This window comes from Nomia melanderi, chromosome 3 (assembly GCF_051020985.1).
Source record: "Nomia melanderi isolate GNS246 chromosome 3, iyNomMela1, whole genome shotgun sequence".
Lineage (NCBI taxonomy): Eukaryota > Metazoa > Arthropoda > Insecta > Hymenoptera > Halictidae > Nomia > Nomia melanderi.
The window spans coordinates 426,150-452,701 of record NC_135001.1 but is presented as its reverse complement, the minus strand read 5'-3'; the positions used below and the strand labels follow the sequence as shown (position 1 = coordinate 452,701).

At 34.4% G+C, this 26,552-nt stretch overlaps 4 protein-coding genes across 43 annotated transcripts in view; 2 read left to right on the top strand and 2 right to left on the bottom strand.

Annotated features, from left to right (window-relative positions):
- Nucleotides 1-8,257, top strand: part of Mhc (myosin heavy chain) — a 66,188-nt gene extending 57,931 nt beyond the window's left edge. For 30 of the 32 annotated variants that reach the window (XM_031987853.2, XM_031987857.2, XM_031987837.2 and 27 more), the window contains 5 exons: nt 276-637; nt 969-1,364; nt 1,826-2,170; nt 2,960-3,208; nt 7,155-8,257. In XM_031987853.2, the coding sequence (XP_031843713.1) occupies nt 276-637; nt 969-1,364; nt 1,826-2,170; nt 2,960-3,208; nt 7,155-7,238 (1,436 nt within the window). In that variant the 3' untranslated portion in view covers nt 7,239-8,257. Of the gene's footprint in view, nt 1-275; nt 638-968; nt 1,365-1,825; nt 2,171-2,959; nt 3,239-4,468; nt 4,531-7,154 lie in introns of those variants that run through there. The other 2 variants (XM_031987858.2, XM_031987860.2) reach the window with 2 other exon arrangements.
- A 624-nt stretch (nt 8,258-8,881) lies between these two features.
- Nucleotides 8,882-14,335, bottom strand: Cyt-b5-r (Cytochrome b5-related). Of its 5 annotated transcripts, none has more exons than XM_031987865.2 (6): nt 14,146-14,335; nt 12,726-12,975; nt 11,856-12,123; nt 11,088-11,379; nt 10,349-10,564; nt 8,882-9,754 (listed from the first exon to the last, which is right to left on the bottom strand). In XM_031987865.2, exons 2-6 carry the CDS (start codon nt 12,954-12,956, stop codon nt 9,478-9,480), a joined length of 1,284 nt encoding a protein of 427 aa, XP_031843725.1. In that variant the 5' UTR covers nt 12,957-12,975; nt 14,146-14,335; the 3' UTR covers nt 8,882-9,477. The 5 variants fall into 5 exon arrangements, with proteins under 5 accessions (XP_031843725.1, XP_031843724.1, XP_031843726.1 ...); XM_031987864.2 differs by having other exon boundaries at nt 14,028-14,334; XM_031987866.2 differs by lacking the exon at nt 14,146-14,335 and adding an exon at nt 13,194-13,312.
- Nucleotides 14,336-17,006: 2,671 nt separating this feature from the next.
- Trxr1 (Thioredoxin reductase 1) lies at nt 17,007-23,246 on the bottom strand. Of its 5 annotated transcripts, XR_004236004.2 has the most exons (9): nt 23,053-23,246; nt 19,405-19,628; nt 19,202-19,332; nt 18,859-19,088; nt 18,560-18,774; nt 18,303-18,485; nt 17,817-18,175; nt 17,535-17,721; nt 17,007-17,211 (listed from the first exon to the last, which is right to left on the bottom strand). XR_004236004.2 is itself a non-coding variant. In XM_031987694.2 (8 exons), the coding sequence occupies exons 1-8, from the start codon at nt 23,192-23,194 to the stop codon at nt 17,592-17,594; spliced, it is 1,614 nt and encodes a 537-aa protein (XP_031843554.1). In that variant the 5' UTR covers nt 23,195-23,246; the 3' UTR covers nt 17,251-17,591. The 5 variants fall into 5 exon arrangements, 4 of the variants coding, with proteins under 4 accessions (XP_031843554.1, XP_031843558.1, XP_031843556.1 ...); XM_031987694.2 differs by lacking the exon at nt 17,007-17,211 and having other exon boundaries at nt 17,251-17,721; XM_031987698.2 differs by lacking the exons at nt 17,007-17,211; nt 23,053-23,246 and adding an exon at nt 20,449-20,683 and having other exon boundaries at nt 17,251-17,721.
- On the top strand, nt 20,232-26,519 carry sni (SDR family oxidoreductase sniffer). The gene is made up of 5 exons (XM_031987699.2): nt 20,232-20,375; nt 21,109-21,160; nt 25,189-25,379; nt 25,810-25,962; nt 26,038-26,519. The coding sequence occupies exons 1-5, from the start codon at nt 20,250-20,252 to the stop codon at nt 26,260-26,262; spliced, it is 747 nt and encodes a 248-aa protein (XP_031843559.1). The 5' UTR covers nt 20,232-20,249; the 3' UTR covers nt 26,263-26,519.
- Nucleotides 26,520-26,552: the final 33 nt, after the last annotated feature.

Genomic DNA, 26,552 nt, shown 5'->3' with positions numbered 1-26,552 from the left:
TTAAGATATCGATAATTGTGAAAGAAAATAATCGGTACTGGTCATTTTGATTGGTACGGTAGTTCTAGTGTTAAATAGGATTAAAATGATGTTAATACGATGATCTTTGTCGTATTAAGCTGAACAAAGACTTTCCTTGAATATCTACAGATACACGTGTATACGTGTCTGTCACACCGAAAGGATTAAGCACAGGATTAATTTGATTCCGAGTTTACGAGTGAATCATCTATAAGGAAGTGTTTATAATGGTTTTCGTTTCTCGTTTGAATTAGGTGCATACGAGGAAGGTCAAGAACAGTTGGAAGCAGTACGTCGCGAGAACAAGAACCTCGCCGACGAGGTGAAAGACCTGTTGGACCAGATCGGCGAAGGTGGACGCAACATTCACGAAATCGAGAAGGCCAGGAAGCGCCTGGAGGCTGAGAAGGATGAACTTCAAGCCGCCTTGGAGGAAGCTGAGGCCGCTCTTGAACAGGAAGAGAACAAAGTGCTTCGCAGCCAGCTTGAACTCAGCCAAGTGCGACAAGAGATTGACCGACGCATCCAGGAGAAGGAAGAAGAATTCGAGAATACCAGAAAGAATCACCAGCGTGCTCTCGATTCTATGCAAGCATCGCTTGAAGCAGAAGCCAAGGTCAGTGCTTCGCCAAGGTTTAACCTTTACAAAATCATTTTAATATCTTCGGACCTAAGTCTCATTTAATCCGCTTAAGGATGCTTTATTTTATTTATTATATCTATCATTTTACTTGATTTATTATATTTATTACTTTATTTTACTTAGTAGATTTACGATCCAATTTTGAACTCACCTAAAGAAAACAAAATGGCTACTGCCAATTACCATTGAAACAAGTTTCTAGTTGTCCATTTGAAATTTTATTTTCAAGTCACCAGGTCTGAAGAGTTAAAGCAAGGGTGATATGCGATGAAGGTTACAATAATGAATTCTTTGCCATTCACAGGGCAAAGCTGAGGCACTGCGCATGAAGAAGAAACTGGAAGCTGACATCAACGAACTGGAAATCGCTCTGGACCATGCCAACAAAGCGAACGCCGAAGCCCAGAAGAACATCAAGAGATACCAACAGCAACTGAAGGACGTACAGACCGCTCTCGAAGAGGAACAACGGGCACGCGACGAAGCGAGGGAACTCCTTGGAATCTCAGAACGCCGTGCCAACGCTCTACAGAACGAATTGGAAGAAAGCCGCACTCTTCTCGAACAGGCAGACCGTGGCCGCCGTCAAGCGGAACAAGAGCTGGCCGACTGTCACGAACAACTTAACGAACTTGGTGCTCAGAACGCTTCTATCTCCGCTGCTAAGAGGAAACTTGAAGCTGAACTCCAGACTCTCCACGTGAGTATAGCCGCTAATTCCTTACTTGATTAATAAAGAGCAGGAGCTCAATCAAAAAAGGGAGCGTATATATTCAATCTTTATAAAATATTTGGTTACTTGGAAAAATTGTATTACTTTGAATACTTTTACTAGTTTAGAAATTGTATTACTTTGAGAAGTGTTATTACTTTAGGAATTGCATTACTTCAAAGATGTTTATTACTTCAAAAATTCTATTACTTCAATAGCTTCAAGTGAATTGTAATTCAAAGCGAATCGAATGTTTTAAAGTCTGAGGCACCCATTCTTTACAATAATGTTTCAATGAAAACGATACTTTGAAATACTTTAAAATACCTTCAGAACATAAAAGATTAATGTACAGAATAAATACCTTAGTATTTCATAAAAGTTCCTCAATTTACAAATAAAATGGTACCTCTTTCATTGATTTAACAATACTTGACGAATGTTTCTAGTCTGATCTGGATGAACTCCTGAACGAAGCGAAGAACTCTGAAGAGAAAGCGAAGAAGGCGATGGTCGACGCAGCTAGATTGGCCGACGAGCTCCGAGCTGAACAAGATCACGCTCAGACTCAAGAGAAACTGCGTAAGGCTCTTGAAACACAAATCAAGGAACTCCAGGTGCGTCTGGACGAAGCCGAGGCGAACGCACTGAAGGGCGGCAAGAAGGCGATCCAGAAACTCGAACAGCGCGTCCGCGAATTGGAGAACGAATTAGACGGAGAACAGAGGAGACACGCCGATGCCCAGAAGAACCTCCGCAAGTCTGAACGCCGTATCAAAGAACTGAGCTTCCAGGTGCGAACTTGATCAGTATTTACCTGCGCGTTCGAAACTTCTATGGTTACCATTAGACTGCGTATCTTTGTTCATTTAGAAGAATTTTGGAAGTTCCAAATTCCGTGAAATCCGTGCTACAAGCAAGAATGTATTAACCCTTTGTACTCGGAAGTTTTTCAGTAGAAATATTTGAAGATTTTCTGATGAGATAAAGACGATATTTTGTGAAACTAACTCGAAAAAAAATCACACATGCATTGAGGAACTATTTTATTTCAGTATTTCTCAAATGGATGCATTATACGAGGTATAACATTAAATATCAAATTTTATAGTTTTACCGTATCAAGTGGTGAGTGAGAGTCATCTGTCGAGTGCAAAGGGTTAAAGTATCCCAAAATGTAGTGCTTTTCATGATGTTCGTAAAGAAGAACTATTTTCTATCATGATACTGTTGTTCCAATTAAAGTCGAACAATTTGAAGTTGCATAAAGATCTGCAGTCCGGTTACCATCGATAAGGCAACGTCAATTTCAAGTAAATAAAGGAATACAGTATATTTTCTTAAGAAGATAGACATTTCAACTATCGTTTTGATAGATGGATAGATTTGATACATTTGATAGATTGCAACCACGAATTTCTCAAAAAATGACACTCATTGACGTTCCAGAAACATGTTCCAACTTTCAAATGTAGCTCATGATAGTTTCCTTCGTTCCATTTCATAGTTTTTCAATCAAGTGCAAAATAATGTGAAACAGGAGCCACCTTCTAACAATAATAAAATGTACTTTTAATGTTTAGGCTGACGAAGACCGCAAGAACCACGAGCGCATGCAAGACTTGGTCGACAAACTCCAGCAGAAGATCAAGACATACAAGAGGCAAATCGAGGAGGCCGAAGAGATTGCTGCTCTCAATCTTGCTAAGTTCCGCAAGGCGCAACAGGAACTCGAAGAGGCGGAAGAGAGGGCGGATCTTGCTGAACAGGCGATCACCAAGTTCCGCACCAAAGGACGTGGGGGAAGTGCCGCGCGCGGACTGAGCCCAGCGGTAAGCAAAATATAAATCACGAAGAAACAATCAGTCGCGATGAAATCAACACAACCTGATCTTCAGTAATATTCGATTAACCCTCTATGAGCCGGATTTTGTTTCCTTTTATACAACAAAATGTATGCTGTATGAAATGAATAAATATCGACACTTATCAATATGAATACAAATTAACAATGTATTCAATAGTTTTAATAATTTTATTAAAACGAATATATTTTGTAACCTCGAATTTATTATGATGCTGAACGTTTACGCCTGTGCGTATGAAAGTTTAACTTGATAATTTAATTATTTGTGTCATTCTGTGATAAAACATTAAATGTCACATGGGCCTATAGAGGGTTAATTATAATTTAGTAACGGGAGACTGGAAATAACGTGGTGCCACAAGGATTTGGGATACTTTCAGTTCATAGAATCATTAGCAGGGTTAAAGGAAAAGATATTTAACCACCATCTTTAAAACCTGAATTTCACTTAATCCCAACAGATTTCAAAGAATTTTATTTTTATTTTCACCGTTTGTTCTTTTTATCTGGGTAAAACGTACAGAACGAAGCTATTCGGGGCGAATGTAGGTAAAATAGGTACCCAATTCTCTATTTTGGAATCGAAGAGATTAGACATATTTTCACTCTTACTCTTCCTCGCATCGTTTCACAGCTTCGAAACCACAATACACACAGGGACGTTTCGAAGCGTCGAGTACGTTACTTTCAAAGATTCTTGTATACAAAGTACAAATAGGTACCGACGGTCCGTCAATCCACAAACGAACATTACGTCGCATTACAATCGTGCCACAAGGATCTTCTCAACTGATCAAATTACCATACACCATACCTAAAGAAAAGTTTGCCCATAAATGCCCAAGACAGTCGGTAGGCTATCAAGGTTAGAACAGAACTAATCCAAACGTCTAGATTCGCGAATTGAAATTGCATCGTAGAAAAAAAGGATTAATTGAAAACACATTTGCCTATAAATGCCCAAGGCAGTCGGAAGGCGATCGACATTAGAACGGAACCGACACCTAATCTAAACGTCTAGATTCGCGAATTGAAATTGCGTCGTAGAAAAAGGGGAAAAAGGATTAATTGAAAACACTTACCCATAAATGCCCAAGACAGGTAGGGTTTCAAGAGTAGACCGGAACCGAGCCCTAACCTAAACGTCGATTCTCGAATTGAACTTGCATCGTAGCAAAAAGAAAAAAAAGAGGATTAATTGTAAAATCTCTGTGTCCCTGTATAGCCGCAACAGAAGGCCCGCAAGGCGCCCTCCGCAATGGAGTAAAGAACATCGCGCCGGTCCATGTAAGTTCGTGCACGTGTCACAACCACGTGTGTGTGTGTCAAGAGAGAGAGAGAGAGAGAGAGAGAGAGATCGCAAACAAGCCATACAGCAGCGAAAGTAATCGTTCACACAGACCGAAAGAAACTGTTGCGAACCCCCTATCAACCGTTCGTCTATGTCTTACTTTTTTGATTACCTGTGTGACAAGCTCGTAACACTTCCGAGAAGCAACCCTTACAAATATAAAGCTTCGTCCTCGACACTGATTAACGTTGTGTACCACCCATCCCAAAGAGTTCACGATTAGTCCGCAAAACGGATCCTTCTGTATGGAACTTTTTTTTAGATCAGCAATTTGCTTGGTTAGCGATGAGTTTGCGCGGCGCATGCGCGTGCGCGCGCTTTTCACTTAGAACGCAGAACAGGCTGTTCGTAGTGATACAGTTAACCGTCTTTCTTTGTACGTTGTTTTTTTTGTCTGTTTTCTTTCTCGACTTTCTTCCTGTTCGTTTTCTTTTTTGTTCTTGTTTTTTTGTTTACATTTGTCTCAAACGCCGCTTTGGTTTTGTGCGTTGGGCAGACAAAGCGATTCTCGTCGGACATAAGGGAGGTACCAAGACCCTCGATTTAATCGGCGTCCGTCATTGTTTTCCGAGTGCAAGGCCACACGTTTTTTCTCCTTGACAATTTGCGCGCTGACGCAGAAAAGGACACAGGAACCGTGTCACTTGACCCCGCCCTCCCCGCCCCTTGAACTTTGACTTTGTTTTTCTGTTTCGAGAAGTGGATCATTGGATCCTGATTAGGGATGGGATTAAGAGGAGTGGAATAATGTGTTTCAAACAGGAATCGCAATGCTCGATGAAAGTGAATTAACCTCTTGATCTATCATTTATTTCTCAACTATGACCGGTGCTACTTTGTCATTAACACGTTGACTACTACGGTGGTCACCGGTGACCGAAGCTTCCAAATTGCTTGAAAACGAGTGCAAGAAAATTGATATTCAATCAAAATATTTAGTAACATGAGAAGATAATAGTGTAATATGATTACTGTAATACCAAGATATTAATAATTATATTTATTACTATTTTCCTCTATTATAAAGGGATAAATCTTACTATAAACAAATATTCGAAATTTTCGTAGCAGTCAACGTGTTAATAACTTATCGAAAAAGAATATTGTAAACATATTCTATGCTTGTTTGCTGTAAAGTGTAATTATTGATAACGGGAGAGTAATATTTCATGTGAATTCCGAAGGATCGAGTAATATTTATTCTTGTTAACACGTTGAAGGTACAAAATAAGAATTGTTAATTCTTTGGTTATGAACATTTTTATGTTACTATTATATATCACCTATATTACATTATATTACATTATATTATAATTTGAAAGCTCCAAAGTCAATGTGTTAAATTCTTTTTGAACAAGGCAAGGGGTTAATGAACACAAACTTTCTATATTAATGTGAATAAATACTAGTTGCAGTGTCCCCAATAGATTCCAACACTCAATCGCCGATACTTTTAAATTGTTAACGATTACCGTGATTTTCTCAAACCCGTTCAATCCAGCATGTGAAAGGTTCAAACTTTCACAACAAGGCACCTCGTGGAACAAATTTTAACCTCAAATTGACTTTGTTATCGACCATTAACACTATTTTTACCCAAGATATTAAACCACACCTTCTGAAATTTTATCTTAAAATTCTTTTCCGAGTTCAGTCGAATATTCTGAATTGACTTTTCGACTTTTCCAATAACGATTCAAAAATTAACTGCAGGAAATGTCCAAAATTCAATTGAGGACAAATTAATACGTTCAGTGCCACGTGCACCATACATGGTACACACAGGAAACAATATCAAAATATATAAAAGTTACCAAAAACTTGAATATAACTTAATATTTTATTAAAAAAAAAAATCAATACAGTTCATAAGCAAAATATAACCGAAATTTCCGTGGCACAGAACGTGTTAACACTTTGACTGCATGTCATCCGAATACGGGTGACGCCATTTTTAACGTAATATTGAACATTCATTTTTTTGTTGGTATTTCGAACGAACTAAATTTTATTGAATATATGAAATACAAGGAAGATAATAGAGCAATAATTACGAAAAATCTTGACTCTTTAATTTCTAGTTTATTAAGAAAACTGTTTCGATCGCATGGGAGTTTCGATGGTGATTTACTTAGCAGTCAAAGTGTCAAACCGAGGAAATAATTTCAAGTTAAAGCTTCACGTCTTTCGACACCTTCGCTAAAAACAGTGTTAATAAGAAGGAAACAATTTAAACAGTATTTGAACAGCAGACTTGATCCCATCGCTAAAACGAACGATGTTCTCTTAGAAAGCTTGTGTCATTTTAAACTACACTTTCCAACTAGAAGTTACAAGACAATACAAGTTAAGAAGTTACCAAGTTAAGAGGTCGTAAGAATAGCACAAGTTTTTTTGTCATTCCAATAAAATTTATTCGAACGTCTAAAAATCGTCCGACGTTCTTGAACACAGACACTATCGTTAAGCTTTCCGACGGACATTGTTGTCCGTCGATGAGTAGTATTCTCCTATCGATCGCAAGTTGCCAAAAGCTAACACGGTCACTTTGTTTTTCCAGCCACACCGACCTGCGTTCAAACCCCAATTGGATGGTTCCGCATTCCCGCCACGCTTCGACCTCCAGCCCGATGGTGATTTGTAAAGATCGACGCGACCGACACACCCGATTTAGAGACTCGATCGCCGATGATATAGCTTAACAAACGTAACGAGACCGAACAGAAAAGGAGAAAAAAGGAAAATACAGATGGGAAAACAAAATAAAGAGAGAACGGAACACAACACGAAGAGCGAACAAATTTCATCGTGTCATCTCGCTGAGCGACTCACCCTCTCATCATCTTTTCACACGTACACACACTTTACACACCGACGTACCGGTCGCGAATCTTTACCTTCATCACGACACGAGGATGTCCGTGCTTGGTTAATTTTGCCAGTTTTCGAAATGCGACGATTAATGTAAACAGATAGACAGAGGGATAGATAGAGAAGAGGGGAAAAGAACAAACGGAGGAAGGGGGAAAAAGGGAGGGACAACGATCTCCCCGTTGAAGAACATCCGATTGAATTTACTTTTGTGGGCGGGATTCAGGGGGGAAACGTGGGGAGGAAAGCAAAAACCCTTAATCTTAGCCACTCGCGATATGACGGTCGAGGAGAGGAGAGAATGTAAAGAATGAGAGTGGGAGAGCAAGAGAGGAACCGAGAGAAAGGAGAAATGCGAGCGGTCGAGATCAGAGGCGGAACAAAGGAGAACCAGTAAGAATTGTATATGTATTATTGAACGAGAAAAAACGAAAAAACATATGAGAATACACGTGCACAACACTGGCATACTCGCGAATCAAGCGGACGTACTGTATCGATATGTACTTGTAAAGTTAAAAACAATCCAGCGCGAAGAGAGACAAAAAATGGACAAAAAAAAGAAAGCGAAATGTAAGAGAACTAAAAAACGAACGAGATCACACGTTATGAGAAGACGATCTAAATGGAACAAATGTTAACGCTAGTCGCGGATTTGCACGGCGGCGCGCATATTATACATGTCATCCAAATGATAATCCTATCCTTATAAACTTAATTGTAATTTATAAAGAGAGCCGAAATATGTATTTATTAAAGTAAATAAGCAATAAATAAAGTTAAGAACTAAAACCAGGTGTTGTTCTTTCGAGTTGGAATCGCAAGTGGATCAAGTTGATCGACCAGGTTTTTGTTTATTTAGATTAGTCTTTGGAAGAAACGTTTGTAGGATTTCTATAGTATTATTAGTTAATTAGCATATTGACTGCTATGAAAAATATCATAATGTTACGTAGTACTTATACCTTTGTAATAAAGATAAATGGGAATAACAAAGAATTTAATGGAAAGACTTATACGTTAATTCATTAACACGTTGACAGTGGTCTGGTGACCGGAGCTTCGAAATGACTTGAAAACAATTATCATTCATAAGACAACTGAGGTCGAATAAGAGTATTCAATGATGTGAAGGACTAGATAATATTATAACATGAGAATTGTGGTAGTAAATAATTACTTGTTTTCGAGTCATTTCGAAGCTCCGGTCACCAGACCACCATGGCAGTCAACGCATTAATGAATTAACGTATAAGTCTTCATTAAATTCTTCGTTGAGATTGAACCTTTTAAAAACTGACGACGAAGGAAAGTCTCAGATTCATAGTATACAGAAATTGACTAGAATCACCTATAGTTTATTACCAAAATGCAAACATGCTATAACACTAGAAAAAATCAGAGTTTCAAGGAAAATATTTTCCACGATTCGTTACTCTCATTTATTTTACTGAGCATTCATTATGACTATACATAAAATACAAAAATCGATTAGAACTCTAGGCTGAGTAAAATTAAACCATTACAATGTTAACCCTTTGCACTCGGAAGGCGAATCTCAGTCACTCCCTGATTTGACGTGTAAAACTATAAAATCTAATATTTAATATGGAACTTTATAATGCCTCGATACGTGAAATATTGGAATAACATAGCTACGTTCCTCAATATACTTATGATTTCCCATCGAGTTAGTTTTAAGGAATGTCTTCGCCTTGTGAAAAAAATGTTAAACATTTCTAGTGAGAAACTTCCGAGTGCAAAGGGTTAATCGATGATAAATGTTGATTGTAAATATCAATCATAACTTTGAACGTTAGAACTGTTGTAAGATTCCAGTAAATACGTTCTGTATTTCTTACGCACGTGTTTCAACTGTCGATTAAGATTTTCTTAAAAATATCTCTAATGAATCGTGGGATTCTGTACGATTCATTAGAGAAACTACTTCAGTCTTTAAAACTGAGAACGTGGAGAAGCAGAGAACATCAGCTGCGCGTTCTACTTTTCTTTTATCTGTGGTTCTTCTTTTGCTCTTTGCGCATTAGCTGTCTGAACTGGCCCTTTACGAGTTCCCATTGTGTATATTTCTCGGTGCTGATGCCAAACTCTTTGCACGTTTTTTGGAAGGCGTCTATACACAGAGGCAAATAAGAGTGGTCCACGGTCGGCAGTAAATGATGCAGAGCGTGCTGCCCGAAGTTAGTCAGTACAAGGAAATCGGAATCATCGACCACTTTTCGTTCCCTGACAGCGTCCAGCTCGAGCAAGCCCCAGTCAAGATCATCCCTAAACAGAATTACAGTTCTTTTCAAAATTAAATCTAGAGAAAAGCCAAAGATGTTTCAAATTTAACGGATACTTAATGTTTTGAACAATATCAAACTAAAGGGATTAATTTTAACAAAACCTTCTTGAATAATAAAAACGTTATTATCAATGAAAAAATTACAGATTTTTACTTATTAAATAATAATTGTTGGCGTTATTAATTACTAATAAGGCTTGTAAAAAGTGCCCGTTTTCACTGTTAATTAACACTAGAACTACCGAGCATTTAATACAATTGATATGTAATCCATATAGAAACTGTAACAATGGATTATTTTTAGTTTCCTCATGTATTAATTATAGTATTCAAGTGAAATTAATATGATTGAGATGTAACCCCTGTAAAAATTGTAACAACAGATTATTTTCAGTTTCTTTCGATATTTGTTATAGAATTCAAGTGAAACTATTTATTTTCGAAATTATTTCAAATGTTCACTGCTTTTAAGGGATGAATAATTGCGAAACAAAAGAATCGAAACCAGTCATTTTGAATGTTACGTAGTTCTAGACTTAAGTATGAAATATTACAAGATTGCAGAAAGAACAAACCTGTATATGTCACCGTCGTGGAAGATGTCCGGATGGTGATGTGCTGCGTTGAAGCCAATCATGGAGAATACAAAGCTGCTTACGACAAGGATCAGTAACCAGTACTTCACAGCAACGAGAATGCTCGGCGCGACGGAAGACATTAATACGGGCAGTACGAATGGTACAACGTCACGGAGGTCAAATGTTTTGAATTCATAATACGCAGAGTAGTATCTGAAATAAACAATTTTATTGCCATTAGATCGTGGACGTTTATACGAGCAAGTAAAGAAAATAAAGTAAAGAAATTTCTCTTTCATATTAATTGAATAAAAACTTCTTCTATAAAAATTTTCCTATGGAAGAAAAAATTGATTGAGAAAACGTTAATAAAAATTAATAAGAAATTCCTTCTTCATATTAATTGAATAAAAACTTCTTCTCGTATACAAATTTGCCTATGCAAGAAAAAATGTATCGAGAAAACCGTAATAAAAATTAATAAGACATTCCTTCTTCACATTAATTGAATAAAAGCTGATAGATCCGAATTTATATTATCAGAATTGTTTCCTATACTTTTTATAGAGGGTATATCATTATACTTATGAGTATCTATTCCAAGTATATTCTATTCCAGATCTAATAGTTGATCCAATATTTGATTTAATCATAGATAAAGCAGTGATGTTAATACGTGAAACAAAATTTCTTTTTGCCATTGTTCAAGAAGGATGTTTATCGACTGTAAATCTACCTTTTAATTAATTGACCGATGAAAAATATTGTCCAAATTGCAGGGCTCAGAATTTGGCTAATGAAACTTTTAATCGTGCTCTTCTCTTTATCTGGAAGCCACTGGATTAATGGCTCGACTATGTAAATCTCGTAATCCCAAACAGTGTTAGGATAAGTATGATGGCTCATGGCGTGCGTTATGCGCCATTCCTTAGATGACATTCCACACAGATCGAAGTAGTACATCCTAAAATTGTCCCTCATGTGGAAATAATTGTGAGCGATTATCGTCGTCCACGCAAGAGAAATACCTGAAATCCGGAATATAATTATAATAAAATCGAAAACGAAAGAAACTTACGAAGAATGAGAAAGCCGTAAAAATGGCTGACTAATGAAATACTCAAACCATTGTAACCTTCGATTTTCAAATCTTCTATAATAAAAATAAATTTTTCATTCTTTTATATCAACATGTTTTGTTCAATAAAAAAATACCCAAAAAATCATAGATTGCAAATCAATAATACAAATTTACGATTGGAAAATTAGAAGTAAGTAGAACGTTTCAGAGAAAATAAATAAATAAATACAATGTTTTTAACATATTATTCAGCTGGATTCGTTATTAAAAAATATATCATTTTACTCTTTACAATGTTTCTTATCATAATAGTTCTTGTATACAATTGGAATATAAACAGAAACAAAATTTGGTTATCAATGAAACTTTACAATATGTATTAGAGTTTCGTAATTGGTTTCAAACATAATAGTTTACACTTACCAGCAGCAGCGACGATTACACGAGACTGCATAAAAACTGCAGCGAGGCTGATAGCGATAGTTAAAGTAACCATAAGATCAGCAATAGCGTTGGACTTCTTCGACGGCCGATGGAAATCGACGTTTTTCAAAGCTTCGAGTGCGCGTTTCTTGAACGTATAGTAGAATCCATTTGGTTTAAACGTCAGTGGCACTGACCGTGACGAAACTGCCTCCTTTATGAAATATTTGGGTAAGATCCTCGAAGGTTTCTCAGTCAGATGATGTGCCTGCAGAACATTTTGTTTAGAATTAGTTCATCATTCAACCCTTTGCGCTCCTATGTCGAGCATGACTCGATGTTTCAAGAATCATCGTTTAATTGAATGAACTATAGTAATTCGATTTGGTTGGGGTCACCGGTAACCCTCGTGGTATTAAACGTGTGAACTCTATCGTTCTTAGAAAATCACATGTTTATCTGTATATTCCACAAAAATCAAAGTTCCAAGAACAAAGAATTCTAACGTACATCCTCACAATTGCACGAATCAAAACCGACTTAACCCTTTGCGTTCCGAGTTTCTTTTGTAATTTTTCCTCGATAACTCTGTATTATTACGATATTTTCTTTGAAATGTATTTGAAAGAACAGATAGTTTGTAGAGAGCAGTGTACACGATTCGTCTTACTAATAATATCGAAAATAACATAATAATAGAATCTATTTGAAAAATATCTCGACAAAGAAGCACAGTTGTGAATAAAACTGATAAAAATTCGACATCAGTTTTATTCACAGGTGTGATTCTTTATCAAGATATTTGAAAAGACACGTGAATTCACGTGAACGATCGCGAACGTGAGAATGTTATCGATAAAATACAGTTACCTCGAAAAGTTCTGTTATATCAGTCCCTTTAGTAAGGCTGATCCATTCTTTCCCTCCAGGATGATGTTTCTCGAAAGTTTCCAGATCGTACAAATTATTTCCGATCCGCCATAAACCTTCCGCGCCGTCTATTTGCCTTCTTCCTTCGAGAAACGCGTACGGCGTCTTGAACGCTTTGTTCCTTCCAGGAAGTGGTTGTAAACCTGGTACCGTGCTCTCGGTTTTCGCCATGGCACCGGTGGCAATGGTTCTGCAAATTGTAGCAATGCGAAATTGATAATACCATCGACAGAAATTGTAAGATCGGTCGAAATAAATTATAAATTACAAATCATTAACGATAAGTAGTTCCGACGAGTGCAGCTGCGGAATGAAATCGTGAATCAAGAAATAAATGATTATACTGCACCGAATAGTTCGAATTAGATATTAGGTGCATAAAATAAACATTAGGTATTTGTTTTTCACCAACAAATGCGGTGCAGCTCTTGCACTGTTGGATTGGCGCGGCCGTGAACCGAAATGGCGCTTGTTTAATAGCGGGCAATCTCGGGAAAAGCGTGTTCCGATTAGTCATGTTATTATCGAGCATTCCTCTGAACGCAATAAATGATAATTCGGTATTCATCCAATGAATACTTGGTAAACATTGCTCGGAGCACGTTTATTCTTGATACACGCACTGATTGATTCATTTGTTGCTGCTCCAACAACGATACCTTTCGATTACTCAACGCAAATGAATTCAGTTGTCCTCATGGTTTATATCGAATCGATGAATATGGAATTGGACTGTTCCAATGTAGAATTGAATTGTTTACTTGCAATTTACGAAAAAACGTTTCGTGTCATTATACGATATGAATGTATATATGATGAAATATGAAATTTTGTTTATTATTAAAATAATAATAATTTTAATTATTAAAATAATAAAAAGATTTTTGTGTACAAAATATGTATGTAAACATATAAATATACAACTAAACGTATTCCCCATTTTTGTAGATACTTCTTCGAATGTTTTTATTGGCATACTTTATATTTCCATGAAACTACGATTTACAAAGTAAATAGTGTTCACGTGGGAATAGCAGTTTATGGGAAAACATTGATATTTGTAAATTAAGAGTACAATAATCAGGGTCCATTCAGTCAATGACGTCTCTGTTGGTCGCACTTTCGTTTTTTACCCTGTTGACCCTCTCGACGATATTGTATCAAGATTTGCGTGCATAATGTATGTTAAAATTTTCTCGTGTTAATGTTCTTATTGAAATGCATTTAAAATTGAGTACTTGCCTCGATATATTCGAAATAGAATTTTATATTTATTCCAACAACTGTTGAATCTAACTTGAATCTGTCATAATGGCACAGTGCTATGTATAATAATGTAAAAACACATCCGATAACTCACTTTTATCTAACCCTAATTTCTCGTATTGACGATAGAATGTATGTTATATATGCACATACGTGCATTCAATGAAAAAAGCAACGATTACGTAAGCGTTCTATCACTATGTAAATATTATGTCCGAGTAGTTGCACTGTTTAAAAGTGACTGTGACACAGCCGACAAATTAACTGATCCGAATAAAGCAATTCTTAATCTTTATATACCTACAGCAAAGTCTTAACCACGACGCTCTTTGACCTAGGAACGATAACTCATTCGAATAAACAAAAACATTCTGGTCATTGCAGCAGCAGGCGAATCTAATTTTCTGGGAACAGAACCACGTGTAGAAATGTCACAGCCACTGCATCACTGTGTGGGTATTATGCAAATCTCGGAATAATAATAAACATTTTTCTTCGGTGATAGCAAATATTATGCAGTTTCTATTATTGTGCACTGATTTTCTATGTAGTTTATTTTTCGGAGAAATTTGAAATCGAAGACGTTCCGTAAATTTTGGAATTTATTTTATTCGTGGTCCTCTTTTTACTTTTCAGACGTTGCTCCAAATAAGGAGACACGAATAAAATAAATTTTGAAATTTATAAATTCGAAATTTTTATATTTATAAATGATATTTATAAATTTCAAAATTCATTTTATTCGTGTCTCCTTTTTTACTTTGTACTGTAGACATCTTAAAAAAAAAATAAACATGAATAGAATAAATTTCAAAGTTTATATAGTTTGAAATTTATATATTTTAAAGTTTCAAATTTATAAATTTCAACATTTCGTTGCGAAAAAAGAAACACAAATAGAATAAGTTTCATAATTTATATATTCCAAAATTTCAAATTTCAAAATTTATATATTTCAAAACTTCAAAACTTCAAAATTTCAAAATTTCAAAATTTCAAAATTTCAAAATTTCAAATTTATAAATTCCAGAATATCAAATTTATAAATTTCGAACCTTATTTTATACGTGTTTCCTCAAAATATTAGATTCATCCTTAATACAGTCGAAAGTTAATGATTTCAATGACTAGGTAACAATACGATACAATGTTTATTATCTTATTCTAGTGCTCCATCAATTCACACTCAAATCAGATGAATAATCAGATATCAATTAATTTTTATGATAAATTCCTATTTGACAAATCTTATCTTCTCAACGAAAACCGTACAGTTCTTTCACTCATTCTTGAATGATACACTTTCATCCGAGATAAACCTATTTTGAATGAATACTTACTAAATTTTATATAACATTAATTTATTAATAAGTTTTAATACGTAATACATTAACGAAATTTTAATTATATGTATTATCTTCGATTCAGTCTTATAACGATAAAGAAGTTATTTGTGTATTTCTAATGATGTTACACATTTGGTCAATATTTATAGTCGAAACTGTCATAAAATTCGAAAAGTCACGCAACTAAATTATAACTTCGAAACTACAGATACAATCACACCGTATTACTTATCACCATGAGATACCGTGTTACTTATACTCTATATCAGATTATTTAACCTTTGATAGTTAGTAACCTTTCTTTTTTGTACATTATATTTCAGAGCGGAAATTTTTTGGCGAGCTAAATTTACTTTGTCATTCTGTCACTCTTTTATAGCCTCTGATAATGTTTCATATCCTCAATAAAGTTACGTGTGAGTGAGAGGTCACAATGCTTAACCGATGTAAATAATACGTTGTAAAATTGTTTTTTCATTTATGTATTTGTAAAGTAACGAAAATGACTGATCGGTCAATTTAATAATATCAATTTACGATTAATTACTTGGGGATATTTAATTATGCTTGATTAGATTTGATTCTAGAATTAATTGTATTATATTTCACTTGAGGATATGTAGGAAAAAAGGTGAATTTAAATTTAAAAGATTCAAACCTCTAATGCATTATTATTAATTTTTTGTGACGTTCAGATATTAATTCAGTAATATACAATTAAAAGACATTATCTAATGAAAGATGTATCTTTAATCCATTACTTCAATGGATGTTTCTTTGGTACGAGTAATCACTAGTGAAATGAATAATTTTACGAAAAATTATTTTTTATTTAAGTTTAGTCAGAAGGTAATTTTATTCTTTACGTTTATTTTTGTTATTATATTATTTAGGATATTTATTTACTTGTAGAAAATTATGAATACAATGTATCATTGAATTATAATTGTTTTTACTAATATAACCTCAAAATCCGTCTTACGTATCATATTAAAACTTATGGGAAAGTAGATTGAACCAAGTAAATACATTAGTCAGGTCGGGTACTATTGTTTTTTTAAGATAACAGCTGAGATATGCGGTTGAACTGTGGCGTCGCATTTGGGAGGTCCTCATAACATTATGAGATAAGTCCCAAACCAGTGATCATCACAGTGTTTCGCGCAGAGTAGAAAGTTTCAATGCCTTGTTGGTGAGGTGGTTGCTTTTTAATATTATAATATTCAAGAATCCGTTCAGGTAAGTACTTTTTGTATTTTATAGTCTTTACAGTGTATTTTGTCACTTTATTTGCCTTTGTGTCATACACTATAGTGTAAATATTGTAAAATAATGTTTAGAAAAATAAAAAAATATTGTAAATAATGTTTAGGAAAGTAAAAAATATTGTAAATAATGTTTAGAAAAGTAAAAAATATTGTAAATAATGTTTAGAAATTTAACTGATTTGGATGAATCCAGGTATACTCAATTTTGCCTGTTACCTATGTACAATGTATAGTGGTTTTCAATGTTATTTTCTTTTTAATATTATTGCAAGCAAATGTTATGTAGCTTTTTTTTACAATGTTCACAATAATATGGACTGTTTGGTAAGTCATAATCAATGTAAATAATTGAATGCTTTATTAACCAGTTGGTTTAATGAAAATGTTACAAATATTTACCTACTTGTGATTGTAGGTATTTTTTAAAAACTAACAAAATATTTGTCATTTCTTGAAAATTATTCCTTTTTTCATAAAATTTCTGTACTTGCATAGTTCGCTATTGTTTATTGCAATTCTTTATTTTAGCAATTAAACATTAGCCACCTGAAAGATAAAACAGAAATGAATGTAAACTTGTTAAAATATCTTTAGTGTTGTTTATTTGTATTCGAATGTATACATTGGAATATGTTGATACCGAGAAAATTATATTTATCAAAATTACTGTATGGTAGATCGCAGATTAGATAATACGTGCTTCGAAGGAAGCAAACATATCTCGTATGACGCCATGCGTCGCAAATTGCTCTACAATTTCTTGTTTTAAAATACTGTAGCATCCTAATAAGTCTCTTATCCGGACTTAGTAAAAAAATATTTATTAAGTATAAACCCTCTTCTGGTAAATTAGTTCCAAGACAAATTACCAGTTCATAGAACATTTACTGAAGATCTCAGCAGCATGGCCTAAAATTATGTGCGCTTTAACTACAACAACTCTGCGGCTTAGGGTCAAGTCCTGAACGTTTGGTGATGTTCACTCGAGTAAATTCTTCTGCGACAGTTGGGTGAATGCCAACTGTTTCTTTCAGTTTCGGGAATGTTAAATTGCACCTGGAACAAATAATATTGAATAAGATGCTGGGCTACACTTCAATAATGTAGACGGAAAAGTGAAGAATCACGTAAATTATTGATGCAATGCATACTTGATAGCAGCAGAAAAGCCTTGAATAACTTCACCAGCATGAGGACCAACAAAATGCAGGCCAAGCACTCTTTCGTCACCACCTCTAAATGCGACAACTTTCAAGTAACAATTAGTAACGTCCTTCTGTGGGATGAAGAACTCAGTTGGTTTGTAGTACATGTGGTAAACTTCTATCTTATCCTCTCCATGGTGTGCAATTGCAGCTTCCTCGCTGAGACCGACACAGCCATATTCCAAGGGACTAAACACTGTTGTTGCCACATTTACGTAATCCATTTGCTGCGTCGAGTTTCCAAATAACCTTCTTGCTAGTAATCGTCCAGCGTGTATAGCAACGGGCGTCAATTCCGGTTTTTTCTGAAATGTACATTGCACCATAATACTGGCTACTTTAACTTTTAGGAAATTTAGTTTTTTCATGTTTACAACTTCTAATGTACTAAGTTATACTTATAGCAATAATTAAATGTAATTGCAAACTTACATGGAGAACGTCACCGACAGCATATACATTGGGAACATTTGTCTGTTCATCGATCGCATCAATCTTATCGGTTTCAGGAACAAGTTTGAGATTAATATTTTCAGGTTTCAGTTCTTGTGTTAGTGGTTTACGGCCAATAGCAAAGAGAATAGTGTCGTAAACATCTTGATGTGTTTTCCCGTCCTAAAATAGTTTGTAGTTTATAACTTTCTGGGGATTATACTGTTTTTTCATTTGATAGAACCATAAGACCATACCTTGTCGACCCAATGAACGAGAAGCCTACCATCATCTTGTTTTTCAACTTTCGAAGGCTTCGCCTGGTAAATGAAGTGTACACCTCGTGTTTCCATTTCTCCAGCAATAATATTTGCCATTTGCTGATCGAAGCCTCTTAAAACTATAGAACGTACCATCACTGTTGCATCATATCCTAAACCATTTAAAAATCCTGCACACTCTAAACCAATATCTATTCATTTATTAAGAACAATACTTGTTAGGCTAAAAACGAAACTAAAGAATTCAAATTTGCATTCTTCATAAAAAAGGATACATCCTGCACCAACAACAAGTGTTTTTCCTGGAGCATTCTTTAAACTAAAAATGTCATCGCTGGTTATTCCATATTCTACAGCACCGGGGATATCAGGGTATCTCGGTCTACCACCTACAGCAATTAAAATATTTTTTGCTGTAAATACTTTTTCTTCTCCATTTTTCATTTTTCCGCATATTGTATGTTCATCTTTAAAGTATCCTTGGGCATTGATGTATTCAACTTGTCTGTAATAGAAAAGAAGGAATATCCATAAATGAGTTATCCTTACTTCAATTATAATGCAACTAACAATTCAAATTTCTATTTTATTCATCTCAAGAATTCTAGTAATACTTACTTTGTTCTAAGTTCAACACGTGTTACCCAATTCACAGACTTTATATGATTTTGTACAGCAGTTCTTAGTGCTTCCCAGTCATGCACAATAGTTTTTGGGTCTGGCAATTGCCAACCATATGCCGCTGATTCCTAAAAGATTAACACAGTAACATCAAAATGCACTTTAAATTTAATAAATAATTCCCGCATTAGAAAACATACATGAATAGCTTCTCCAAGTAGAGCGGCTTGATGCATTAATTTCTTTGGTATACAACCAACATTCACACAAGTACCACCCAAACCCCATGTTGAACCTTGTGGAGAAGGTGTCACGAAGTCAAGAACAGCAACTTTGGCACCTAAATTCACTGCCTCCTTTGCTGCAGCCAAACCACCAGACCCACCGCCAATTACAAGCAAGTCATACGTGAATTTTTGATCCGCTAAAAAGAACAAATGACACTTATAAATACTACAATATAGTCTACAAACTCGTTTACATCTGGTAAAAGGGATTATTCAAATGAAGATTCTACTATACAAAAAAGGTTATGTATCCAACGACTATTTTAACACAAAAATACGATGTAAATCGAAAAGACATTCTACTAAACCCAGAGAATACTTTAAATAATAATATACAATATTGACCAATTTCCACATAAACCAGCAAATTATGCAAATTCACTACAATCGATTTTAACCTTGCCGGCACATCGACCAGCTGTCACCAACACAACACAATTTCCGTGGATCATCGCAAACGGAATTAATCCGTATTTATAAACAACTATCACTGAACCCTGACACTCACTACACATACAGGCCATCATCGTGCGTCCATAAGGGAAGGCCCTACACTGGGACCACGGGAACTCGAGCAATTTTGCGTGTGCAGAACGAACTGACACAAGCCTGGCGAATAACGTTAATGTCGCCATGATTATTGCGAGCCGTTCACGGCTAGGTGACGTCACCCTAATGACACTCGTGTTTCTTTTCGCACGATATAATACTTAAGGACCGCACGTTCGACCGAGTCACGACGAGTACTACAAGAAGCAATGAGGTCGATCCTGATAACCGGCTGTAATCGCGGATTAGGACTAGGCTTAGTGAAACACCTGGTGAACCAGCCGCAACCGCCACAGAATATTTTCGCGACTTGCCGAAACGTGAATAAAGCAAGGGTAAGATTAGCCGCAAACTAAATAAAAAGAGATATTACGCAACGGTCGGTTAGGTTTCGTAAGTTCGACTTACCAATCGGTGCCATTGTCGACTTTTCCTATCACTATATGTGCTCGAGGAAAATATATAACGAATAGTAGTAGTTCAGTTTCACAAGACCGTTAACAGAACTCGATCCTCCACACCTGCACGATTTCTTGATACTGAAAGACAAGAGCGAACTGATGCCGACTTCATTCATTCACCGCCATCTATTATACGGTTGCTACAAGCACACGATACTTTAAGTCTCATTTATAGTGACTCATAGAATTCGCGTTTTTCGATTACGCAAGTCAACCATGACGTGCAAGTCATCGCAGATTTCGTTACAGAATGAACCTTAGAAACCGGTTTACTCGTACCATTCTGATTTCGAGAAGGTTACTGATGTACTCTCATGGAAACTGTCATAAGGCTCATTTTTTTTTTCATTTGAATATTTCCCAAGTCATTGTATGTTACAATTGGTCATGCGTTTTCGCAATCGAATATTGTAATTCTATATTGACGCGTATGTTCTGGAATAATCTATAGATTATTTTTATCGTCTATGTGTTAAATATTCTTAGATACGTAACCCTTGGTTGTTAGTTACTATTAATGCAACGTACTCGTTAATAATTAATATAATCTGGAATATTCTTATTGCGATTTTTTGAGTACACTCAAGGATGATATTATTTCTTTTAGGAATTAACCGAGCTGGCCGACATATCGAAAAATATTCATATTATCGAGATAGGTAAGTGTTTAAGATAACGTATCGATAGTAAACTTCCAGTGTAATGTAGATTAACGTATCGTAGGAAACAATCTGTCACTATTATCATTAATAGTTTATTATAGAATTGTTAGACTGATCTATGACTTTATTGAAGTTTCACGTATCGATTTAAATGAAAACGAGAAGTAGGTATCTAATATCGAAGACAGTTGCTTAACACGTTCAGTGGCACATGTACCATGTACGCGCCAATCTCTGTAAGAAAATATTTTTAAATATTTGAATTGAATATTTCTAAGTATTTTTATTTTCAAATATTTGAATTAAATATTTTTAAGTATTTTTATTTTTAAATATTTCAATTAAATATTTTTAAGTATTTTTATTTTTAAATATTTCAATTAAATATTTTTAAGTAATTTCAAATATTTTTTTAACATTTTCAACTTTCTTTATTCAACGAACTTGAATATAACTTAATATTTTATTTAAAAAATCAATACAGTCCATAGGCAAAATATAACTGAAATTTCCGTGGTACGGAACATGTTAATACTGAATAAATTAAATGAACATTTGAATACAACTTTACGCTTTCTTGATCAAGTTTCTTCGAGAAAGTTGCTTACTTGAGAAAGTTCCTCTGACCTATGACAATACACCAGACTAGCACGAGTGAAGCTGGTCAGTACAAATTCAGACAGAGATCTGATTCACGCGGGATTATTGTCTGATTTTAATTGTTAATCATTAGAAAACAATATGAATTGCAATCTTTTTATTCTTCATCTTTCATTTTTCTTCTATTTTGTCTTACACTGAGTAGGTGCATGATCATCCCTAAAATTTTTTCTAATTTAATACCGAACCGTGTGTCTTTCATTTTTAAGGATATACTACTTCTTTCAAAATATGTTTCAATATTTATTAAGTAATATCAATATGAAATAAAATGTTATTATTTATTAGGTTTATCATATTCATTATTATTATTCTAAAGTAGTATTATGGAAATAAAGAATAGGAAAAACAGAGTTTAATGTTTACCCATGGTCTTAATTACAACGCTTGATACGTCTGTCGATTACGTGGTGTTTCTACTTAGGTAAGCAAATATTTCCTGTTGTGTGGTATTCTTTCTTGGTTATCAGTTAAAATAGAATACCGCGGGAAAGAAATAACATTGCGTCGTCATTAAAACGAAAACTTGATGTAAAACAATTTTATAATTGTCCATCGAGGCTTCTGTTTCCGATTTTAATTTAAACAAACAGATTCAAACGACTGGTACATTTCGAAGATACTTTAAAGTGCCATTCTCACAAAAAAAGATTATACAAACCAAACACACTTAAAACCTTGAAAAACTTCATTTGAAAACTACTCAAGAGATTTTCAATGTCAATGTTGTCTTCTTCCACTTCTTAATAAATTTGAATATTTTATATATTTATTATGTAATATTTTGATAAATGAATAATCTGCAATAGTTACTAAATGCATCGTTAATATTATATTTATATATTAATATATTATTAATATATATTTATTTTAATAAATCAATTATTATTATCAATATATTATTTATATATTGAAAATATCGTCATAATATCCACATCAAATACTCAATGAATATCAAATTAAATCACTGTTAGCAGATAACATCCTTTTGTCTCGGTTCGTGAACAAGCACAAAGAATAACCACTAACAAAGAAAATGCCAGGATACATGGAACGCCAGAGATTGCTATATGAAACGTAATCACTTGAAATAATTGCGGCTCGCGTAAACACTTGTAATCGCCGATGCAGCTATCTTATTGTTAGAAAACGGAATGGCATAATCTGACGGCAATCCGGAACGAACGGTGACACAGATACACCGCGGCCACGTGATTCCGAATACTTACCCGCAGCGTCATTCTCTTTTTTGGCAGTTTCATCCGCAGGCTGATCTCTCGTTTCCTCTTCGCTCAGATCCGAATCCACGGTTTGCGGTTTCTCGCGACAAATCAGACACCATCGCTTTTTCTTCGAGCCGCGTGACTTCATGTCAAAGCGCTAAGGTCTACAATGAAATTGTTCGTTACTGAATCCGACGAGCCAAGAATTTTATTACTGATGATTTCTATCGGGAAAATCGTAAAATTTCAGTGGGACCGTTCTAATCGGTACGTGTCGATTCACTATCTGATAATAGACGCTTCAAGATTTTTCATTGGAAGCGTGTCGAGCATTTGTTTCTTAGCGAGATAGGCTTCTTAGCTGAGAAGCGAGTGAATGATTCGGTAGAAGAATATCAGGATTGTGCTTTACTTAATTTTAAATGTCAGTCATCGATGACTAATGTTTTTGAATTACTCGAAACAATCGTAACATGCAAGATAATCGATGTCGAATCAAAATGGTTAATAACGTAATTAAGTTGATAATAGTGTAATGCAAAGATTGTAACGTTAAATAGTGAATAATTCTTGCTACTTTTCTTTGCTGAGAAGGATAACTGTACAGAAAAATGGTAAAGATTTTCGCGGCGGTTAACACGTTCGCTACCAGCGTTTATTTCGCAAAAATTGGGGAGTGTATTAATTTTTCAGAAAACGTTGTCTTGTTTCGATGAGGAGATTAACACTTCAGAGGCCACACAATCCCATAGAGCAAAATACACGAAATGGAACAAACATAATATTAAATCATTTGACTGAATTGGATTATTATAATTGCACGCTCATCAAACTGAATGTCACCGCAATGATATACCCATAGCATTATTTATTATATAGAAATGTTTGCGAATAATCATCGTTTAATTGAGTAAATTATAGTAATCCGATTTGTTTGGGGGTCACCGATGTCCCCCATGGCATTCAACGTGTTAAACAAATCGAACAGACGAATATAGTTCTATAGCTTTTCGTAAACTTCTCTTAAATATTTACTGGTGCAGAATAAAGATACTACCACGTGGTCTCTCGCTTACGAACAACAAATGCAACAGACAACAACGAAAGAAACGATGAAGAAAATTACTTACCCGTGTCGTTTGAATCAAATCAATTCCAATTGAAACACAAAAAAAAAACACAAGAGTTTCGCATTTGAAAAGGAATAGAATATATATTAAGATCGTATTGTGCTAGGAGAAAATATTAGCCACGCTGTGGCTGTATGAAAAATATTCTATTGATTAGAACAGTTGCTATAGCATCAAAGTCAAACATTCGCTGAAAATACTGCAGAGAATGTAATGCAGTCACTCTCAAGGTTGTTTTCTGTCTAGATGAAATAAAATAACAGGTACACTGATTCAGAGAGTGACAGGAAAAATGGCATTTGGAAGCAACTGTTAACACGTTGTCTACTGGTAACGAGAAATCTCGTTTCTCTATAAAGACACTTAGCTATGGAACTTTGTTAACTCTTTGCGGTTGTGTGTCTGTTCTCAGAAGAAACTTCATTATTGTATGAAATTTGTCGAAAGTTTTAAGAAAATAATACATTTCGTTTACCATTTTAATTTAGTTTAATGTGATTTTAATATTTTGTTTCATTACGTTGCTATCGTTCACACATACGTATACAATTAATACAACGAAGAATTAATTATCATTGTTCAACACGATTTTTGTTTTGTAATAGCCACTAGGTGATCCTTAGAGTTCCTTGTCCTAAATACAAAATAAAACTAAATTCACGTCCAGTTTTCGGAAAACATGGGTTTTTGTAAAAACAATCGAATTTTTCAGAGACACAAGTGTTATATAAAAACTAGAAACGATAAGCAGTTAAAATTTGTCGTAAAAAATAAAAGAGAATTGTCCGAATATGTAACCATACAAATTTCGAATATTGTTTATTATTAAATGCTTAAATGATGATCAAAGTTTAAAAATCTCTGATGATAAAATATTAAATTTCATTCGAATTGATTATCTATTTAAAATATATTACATAACAATATGAATATCGATATAAATTGATCTCACTAAAAATCGAATTCCGAATTTTTTGTGGATTATACTAATTCTTCTCTTATTTGTTTGAAGATCTAACTGATACAGAGGCTTACGACAAAGTAGTGCAAGTTGTCAGTGAGAAAGTGGGATCTGATGGGTTGAATGTTTTGTTCAACAATGCTGGAGTCAGCCCGAAATTCACACGACTCCCTCTTGTGAAAGAAGAACAACTTACGGAAACGTATTTCGTAAATACTGTAACACCGATTTTACTGACGAAAGTAAGTTTCTTCTATAACAATTTATAATAATTAGAATTATGATTAAATAAACAATAATAGATAAAAATGAAATCTGTGTATAACGCACAATGCAAATATACACGATAAAAGCAATAAAGATTTACTGTACTTATTTGTTTTAAAAAGAAATTAATATTTAATGGTGGTTTACCTTTAATACTTTGTATACTGTAAATTTAATACTTTGGTAACTAAGGTTTATATTTAATTAGTTTGTTTATTATAGAATACAACATTTGATTTGGCACAATATTGTTTCTTCCTTAAAACTTGTTTAGCTATGATCTGAGATTTATTCAAATTGTGTCTCTAACATGTGTACTAACTTTCACGAATGCTAACACTTCCCACCAAATTTAAGCTTGTCATTTCTATTAAGTATGAGAATATTAATTTTATAAATTTTAAGGCACTTTTGCCACTCCTGAAAACAGCAGCTAACAATTATGAGGACAAGACAAAGATGAATGTCAACAGATCTGCAATTATCAACATGAGCTCTGTCCTTGGAAGCATTGCAGACAATACTTCAGGTGGATTTTATCCTTACAGATGTAGCAAGGTAATATCTATTTATTTTATTAAAAGGTAATTATTTAAATGTATAGGTCTATTATAAGCATTATCTATTCTTTAGGCAGCGCTCAATGCAGCAACAAAATCAATGAGTATTGATTTTAAGGAGGATGGAATCCTAGTTGCTTGTTTGCATCCAGGTTGGGTACGTACGGATATGGGAGGGAATAATGCACCTATGGACGTTGATTCTAGTGTGAAAAATATACTCAATACATTAAGCATATTAACTGAGAACCATACAGGCTGTTTCATTCAACACGATGGAAAAATTTTGCCTTGGTAAATGCTCTGTTTAATTATTGAAATTTAATAATACAACAAGAGCTAAGATTAATATTTTTATGTGGAATTTTATCTTTATTTTACATTTTTATATAAACATCACTTTTTTTCTAAGAAATCTGTACAACTTAACATAATTTTAATTTTTCTGTATACATTAAATGCAAATATTTTGTACTGTGTTAAATACAAAAGCTTTGTTCAATCTATTAAAATTAATGTATTAATAAGGATAATAAACTTGATTTCACAGTTAAATATTCTCCTTTGCATAGCCTATAATAAGTGGAA

Excerpts from the sequence above, each read along its gene's own strand:
- Cyt-b5-r (XM_031987865.2), bottom strand. The coding sequence starts at position 12,956 with ATGGCGAAAACCGAGAGCACGGTACCAGGTTTACAACCACTTCCTGGA. Across the intron at positions 12,124-12,725 it reads ATATAACAGAACTTTTCGAG|GCACATCATCTGACTGAGAA; the intron begins GTAACTGTATTT and ends AATGTTCTGCAG. Across the intron at positions 10,565-11,087 it reads ATCGGTCAATTAATTAAAAG|ATACTACTCTGCGTATTATG; the intron begins GTAGATTTACAG and ends TGTTTATTTCAG.
- sni (XM_031987699.2), top strand. The coding sequence starts at position 20,250 with ATGAGGTCGATCCTGATAACCGGCTGTAATCGCGGATTAGGACTAGGC. Across the intron at positions 25,380-25,809 it reads CACCGATTTTACTGACGAAA|GCACTTTTGCCACTCCTGAA; the intron begins GTAAGTTTCTTC and ends ATAAATTTTAAG. Across the intron at positions 25,963-26,037 it reads ATCCTTACAGATGTAGCAAG|GCAGCGCTCAATGCAGCAAC; the intron begins GTAATATCTATT and ends TCTATTCTTTAG.
- Trxr1 (XM_031987694.2), bottom strand. The coding sequence starts at position 23,194 with ATGAAGTCACGCGGCTCGAAGAAAAAGCGATGGTGTCTGATTTGTCGC. Across the intron at positions 18,775-18,858 it reads ACTTGTTGTTGGTGCAGGAT|ATATTGGTTTAGAGTGTGCA; the intron begins GTATCCTTTTTT and ends ATAAATGAATAG. Across the intron at positions 18,486-18,559 it reads TCGTTCATTGGGTCGACAAG|GACGGGAAAACACATCAAGA; the intron begins GTATGGTCTTAT and ends AAACTATTTTAG.